This window comes from Branchiostoma floridae, chromosome 17 (genome assembly GCF_000003815.2).
Source record: "Branchiostoma floridae strain S238N-H82 chromosome 17, Bfl_VNyyK, whole genome shotgun sequence".
Lineage (NCBI taxonomy): Eukaryota > Metazoa > Chordata > Leptocardii > Amphioxiformes > Branchiostomatidae > Branchiostoma > Branchiostoma floridae.
Genome location: NC_049995.1, coordinates 10,433,546 through 10,439,767, shown reverse-complemented (window position 1 = coordinate 10,439,767; position 6,222 = coordinate 10,433,546). Strand labels below are relative to the sequence as shown.

General features: G+C 39.9%; 1 protein-coding gene across 1 annotated transcript; it reads left to right on the top strand.

Annotated features, from left to right (window-relative positions):
• The first annotated feature begins 1,161 nt into the window (after nt 1–1,161).
• LOC118404696 lies at nt 1,162–6,216 on the top strand. The gene is made up of 4 exons (XM_035803951.1): nt 1,162–1,499; nt 3,646–3,830; nt 4,561–4,668; nt 5,317–6,216. The coding sequence occupies exons 1-4, from the start codon at nt 1,397–1,399 to the stop codon at nt 5,371–5,373; spliced, it is 453 nt and encodes a 150-aa protein (XP_035659844.1). The 5' UTR covers nt 1,162–1,396; the 3' UTR covers nt 5,374–6,216.
• The last annotated feature ends 6 nt before the right edge of the window (nt 6,217–6,222 follow it).

Genomic DNA, 6,222 nt, shown 5'->3' with positions numbered 1-6,222 from the left:
AAGTAATTTTTAGTGCTCAAATCATATTTTGTCTTCTCCTTGTCAGGTTGTTCTATCGACCTCAAGTGATAGAAGTAACGCACATTTTCTTCAAGACTCCGAAATTTCAATTTCTTGGAGTCTCTTCGCGGTCGGAAGGGGATAAATTTGTCAGTTCTTCGTCGGCAGCAGGGTCATGCCTCCTTGTAGTTAAGACTTGGCAGACTCGTCGTCCGATCGATATTTCGCCTAATGTGAGGAGGGTATTAGGACGGGACGTAAAGGCGTTCACCACTTTTCATTTCATTCGCAGAAAAGCGCTAAGGGAATTTCCCGGTACAGGGATTTGAAAAACTGTAAATATCGTCTGTCTTCTCTCACTACAAATAGAATGGTACCTTTGTGGTAAAGCAATGTGTGTTATTCTGTATTTAATAGATACTGTTAACGCGACCCTTTTTCTGATTTTTCTACTTGTATATTTTGTATAAAACGGGGAGACAACTAGTAGAGATAAGTAATCACCTATATTGTCTTATTGTCTCCCTGTCATGTTATAACGAAGAAGTTTGATAAAGAAATAAAGCTTTTAACAGATCGTTGACCTTATTCTAAGCTATTAGTAATCTGGTTCAGTTTTACTTCCAACGAGCCAAAACAATATTACTTGATACTTATGATACTGAAAATGTAGTACTGTACATGAAACTGCCTAACAGCTAGCAATTCTAACATGTATTGTAACGCTAGTTCACCTTTATCTGCAGGGTATCCTATTTTCGTTGTGTTTACCAACACGGTATTAAGGATATCAGCTCACGGACAGTGTTCTCAAGTTGTAGTATGTTCAAATATTGTTGCTTTCAACTACTGTTCGTCGAATTGATATTCCTAAATATCAATTTCTGTAAGAAAGGGATATAGGTTACCCCCGTTCATAGGGGTGAACTAGCGTTACAAGCTTTCGTTCCACGCTGCATATTATCTCGTTGAGTAACTTAGATTTCTAAAAAAATTGAGCATGGGAATTTAATACAAGTAACAATATATATGTTGTATCTTTTGCAATTGTTGTGTAAATAAGTTGATATTAGCATCCAAATATGACTTTGTATATGAGAACAACGGCTTGCTATCCATTGTACACCACCAGTGATAGTACACCGCGTCTCACAGCATACAATTGGATCCGTTGAAAATTTGCATGGTACCGCCCTGAAATGTGTATGATTCAACCGACCAACCAGCCAATCAGTATGGTTTCTGTGACGTCACGAACTCCCGTTTGACCCATTCAAAGTGCAAAGGCCTAATTTGTTTATTTGGGTCATCTTTTGTTGTAGCATGCGACCCTAGCGTGACCCTAATAACTGCAGCTGGTTACTTCCGGGTAGAGTCACAACAACAAACGTCCAACATGGAAAAAAAAAACATGGAGCAAATCGCCCAGCAGCTCAATGGCAGATGGAAACAAGACCACTCTCAGAACGAGAACTACGACCTCTTTCTTCGTGACCTCGGTACGTTCGCAGTCGTTTTTAAAAATCGTACGATCTTATAGCCGTTGTCGCAGACCGAACCTAATGAGTAATGTCGTATAGATAGACCGAACCAATCTCCAGAAAAATGTGACCCCAGTTAATTCGCTCTTAGCTGTTACCTCCGGTATAACAATGGCTTAAAACACTGTCCATATTGTAATACGTTATGTTACACACTCGTAAGCAGATACCGGGGGGGGGGGGGCACTTTAAACACACGTGAATGTCTATACTAGGCAGTAAACGCATGTAACATCATGTAAGACTAGTACTTGCATGCAGACAGGTATAAAGAAATCTTACAATACTTTAAGGCAATTATCCCCTTCCCAATTGGTCGACATTAAACCAAGGAGGTTATATAGAGAGGAGGCTATATACTGCCTATAACCTCTTTGAGGAGATTTCGCTAATACTGGGGGATCTACTGAAGGTTGATTATCAACAGATCTTGAATACAGCATCATGACGGGGGAGGAGGCGATGTTTATGTTTTTCCCGATAGGGAAACATCATGATTTATTTCACTGGTGTGTTATTCTTCCTTAATATTCTCCCCTTTCTTTTGCCAGACCAATCAGGTGTAGGATGCCCCCTGTTTTACTCACACACAATACTATTAAAAAAAATTCACGGGTCTTGGTGGCAAGTGTGCAGATGTTGACACACTGACAGCAACAAATCCTTAGGTGTTTTGGGGCACCTTTAGACAGATTAGCCGTGAGGCTCGGTGGTCGTCACTCCACCGTCATGGGGGCAGGGGCATGGCGAGTATCGAACTCAGGACCTACTGATTCTGGTTCCAACGCTCTAGCCGTTGTGCCACGACACCCCGCGACAATACTATTGGGTGAGCCTAATTCTGTACATTTTAGTAGCTAATTATGACAAAAGGCTTCAGGGAAAACATTCCTTTCCAGTTGTAAGTAGTAGCTGTAAGTTGGGTGCGACAGAGAGCTACCTGTGCACAGTTTTTCCACTCCACCATTGACATTGTTCTCGGTAAAACGAATCTGACCGGAGTTACCCCTTCCTTTATTCTTTCATTCAGGTACCCTTTTGCGCTATTTTAAATTAGGGCTAGTCTACCAGGGTTCGAATGAAACAATGAAACATACATATACAAACGCAAATATACACACAAACATACATGTATATATGCAAACAGATGATAATAGATACACAATCATTGAGAATACTTGAGAAGACATAGTACATTGCCTTTTTAAAGCGTGAGATGTTGGGCAGGGATTTGATCATGATGTCTGGTGGTAGGACATTCCATAGACTGATGGCACGGTAGAGAAAAGTTCGCTTTTTTAGTTTGTTTTTGGCTTAGGTACTTTAAAACTGAAGCAGTCGGATAATCTAGTTGGATATGTGTGGGTAGAATTGACAGGAACGATGGAGCTGTAAATGTTATGGGGCTCCTAAATACTACAAGTATTCTGAAAAACGTAGTGAATGTACTAATGGCGAATCTTTCTCTTACCATGGGCCAAACCAAGTCTGAATGCATTTGCTTTACATGTGCTTCAAGTTGGCATTTAAGCAACAATCTACATGCTATGTTCTGTACTACCTGGAGCTTTCGAGTATTTGATTCAGACATGTTTGCTAGAACTGGCAGACAGTACTACTGATAATACAAGTGCGCATAAAACAACCTCACAGATTTCATAAGACATGGCCCTTCAACTTTTGGTAGTACGAAAACTCCCTTGCTGTATCATCCAAGTGTCAACGTCAAGTGTATTTTAGTTGAGTCGTTGAGTGTTGATTTTTCCTCTTATGGGACCTCAGTGGTTGCAAGTTAATTTTAATCATGAATGTAAGGAAGATTTTAAGCTTCAGTAGTATTTTATTTCGCATTTCTAATACCATTATGTAAATACGTCATATGTAAATTTGTCTTGTACCGTTGTAAAGTTATGTTATTTGTAGACCTATGCAATCAGCTGTGCTGCCTATAGGTCTGTGTAATGTACCGTCGCATTTTGAATAAATAAATGAATGAAAGGAAGAAATATTCAATACAGTACAGTCCAAGTTGATCGCTTTTGCCCGGTCCCTCAGGTGATCGTCTTGGGCAGGTTTGACTATACTTTTTTTGTTGTTACAATAGGTGTGCCGTGGTTTTTCCGTAAGCTGGTAACGTTGTTCAAGATAAGCCCCGTGGAAGAGTACATCTTCACCGGAGACCAGATCACCTACCGACAATACGCAAACCGGAACAGACCATTTGAGATGACTCTTACTGTTGGGCAACCGCCAGTAACCATCACACCGGCATCGGGGATCAGCTTCCAGGTAATACGTGTTTATTTTTGGCGACACCTCAGGGGTGAGCCTGACAGTAGAGTATCGTTGCAGGTCGCGATAAGTTTAACCAGTTTTACGATTGGCCGCATCTTGAGATTCTGACAATCGGCGACACAAATATCAAAACAAGTATATCTTAAGCTTCCTTCCGAAAACAGTTTCATCAGGTTGGTAGAATATATGATATAGGAGAATTCTTTTACACAACCAGCTAGCAGGTACTTACATTGCTTACGTTTCGATGTCTCTTAGACACCTTCGCCAGAGCTTCTAACTGGAGATCTGCTTCTCACCGCTATATGTAGCCGATGTAGGTGGCGCTTGTGCGGTGAGAAAACAATCCCAAACGTGGCTAAGCTTGTATCCCCCCTCGTCACGGTTCATTATTTGGGTTGACTTTTTTTAGTAAATTTGATTCCGTTCGTTAGAGACTGCAGTAGCTTTATCTATCACTAGTCGGCGCTTACGTACCACCTAAGGTTCGTGACATGGCTGACACTTGATAATAGGAGTGTGTTTTTCACTGCCATGAACTAAATAGTCTTACAAGGTTGTAAGCATTAAGTAATAAAGAAAAAAGAGGACTGGAAATCAATGAAGGCTGTTGCATGATCGATGCCTGTATCAAGTTTTGCTTTTTTTAGTACGATCTTACAAAGATTTCTAATAGTATTTATGAATAATGCTAACACATGTTGATTTGCTACAACACACACAGGCCCAGATTTCCTGGGATGAGTATGGTCGACTGGTGACGCGAACCAGGAGAGCAAATGGTGAAGCCGTCCAAACAGGTCGGATTGACAGCAAAGGGGATCTGGAGTTGGTAATGTTTGTTCTTTTGTTGTTGTCGTTTTTGTTTTACTTCATAAAGGTGTTGGGGCGTGTCATATCTTTCGCATGGATATGAACAGAGGCTTTTACAGGTTTGCGATAGCAAAACTTATATATAGTTTTAGGTTTACTTTCCATTACTCAAAGGGAGTGGTGTATGATGGGAAGGGGCGTCGCCATTTTGATGTCTTGGTTTTAACAAGGCGTTCTATTATCATGTTGTTGTGGTGGTCTTGTTTTAAATGTGCTAGTGTGTGTTAACGTGCACAGAGCAAGTAAGTGGAAAGATGATCAGGTTACCACTACCTGTGGTAGTGACAAGAAGTAGAGTTCAGAGGTGATAGTATTAGTCGTCAAGTAGACGGTTCAGGTCATGGGGATCGACGTATTATTATTGTGTTTGGTTTGTCTCTGTCTTCGCAGGTATATATTTTCCATATGCTAGTATCAGAAAGTCATCTGTGAACCATTTTCATAAATGATGAATCACTGTCAATCAAAAATATGAGAAACTATCTATTTCAATGTGTGTTTTTTTCTTTATTAAAGTCTTTTTTAAAAATTTTAAATTTCAAATATTTGAGAAAGCTCTTAGTTGTCTACTGACAAAAAGTTTTACATTTATTTTGTTTTCTTTTAGACGACCCTTCTTCCAACTGGAAAAACCTGCCGACGAGTTTTGAATAAGGTGCAGTGATGGCATACTATCGCTAGGAGGTGGCGTCTATTAAGAGATACGCAGTGATTTTTTAACATTCTTGCTGTTTCCATGTATTAAATGAAACTGATGCTACTTATATAATAATATAACATAACTCCATTTTTTAGCAATTCTCTCTCTTGTATGGATAAGATTTAACATATGCGTGATATAATGTAAACATGTCTATAGTCTTCTGTAACGTTGTTAGTGTACATTTCATTCGGGCCGTACATAGCACTGTTGCCTGAGTGGACCAAGAAGTCGTGAGTTCGATTCCCAGGCTTTGACGCTCACCCCGCTTCTTGCAAGGGTTGCAGTCTTGTGGCCGTTGAAAATTTTCGTTTTAACCAATCAGCATGGTCTCTGTGACGTCACGAACACACTCACTCCCGTGTGACCCATTCAAAGTTCAAAGGTCATACGGGGCCCGACGAAAATACTCGGTAAGACCTTGCCGATGGGAGCTGTCGTGTGATTGGTTAATAGTAACAGTGATTGACAGTGTCTGTGCACGATTTTCAAAATCTTGTGTGAAAACTGCCATAACTCAACCATAGATGTGTAAGTATCAATATTGGTGATGAGCAAAACACACACACCTGGACTATTATTAAGATAAGAGTATAAGATACGAGTATAATATCCGAATACCTTTATTCAAAGCAAAACTCCCGTTAGTGTCAAAGTATCAGTACTATTATTCCTGATCGCTACGTTCTACTATCTTACAGATGAGATAGTTAACTTCCTACTTGCCATTTATGTTCACTTTTCTATACTATATATGTATGTAGTTATAGAACTTAGACGAGTATTATTGTATTCATGACTTATTACTGTGCC

Excerpts from the sequence above, each read along its gene's own strand:
- LOC118404696 (XM_035803951.1), top strand. The coding sequence starts at position 1,397 with ATGGAAAAAAAAAACATGGAGCAAATCGCCCAGCAGCTCAATGGCAGA. Across the intron at positions 1,500-3,645 it reads CCTCTTTCTTCGTGACCTCG|GTGTGCCGTGGTTTTTCCGT; the intron begins GTACGTTCGCAG and ends TTGTTACAATAG. Across the intron at positions 4,669-5,316 it reads GCAAAGGGGATCTGGAGTTG|ACGACCCTTCTTCCAACTGG; the intron begins GTAATGTTTGTT and ends GTTTTCTTTTAG.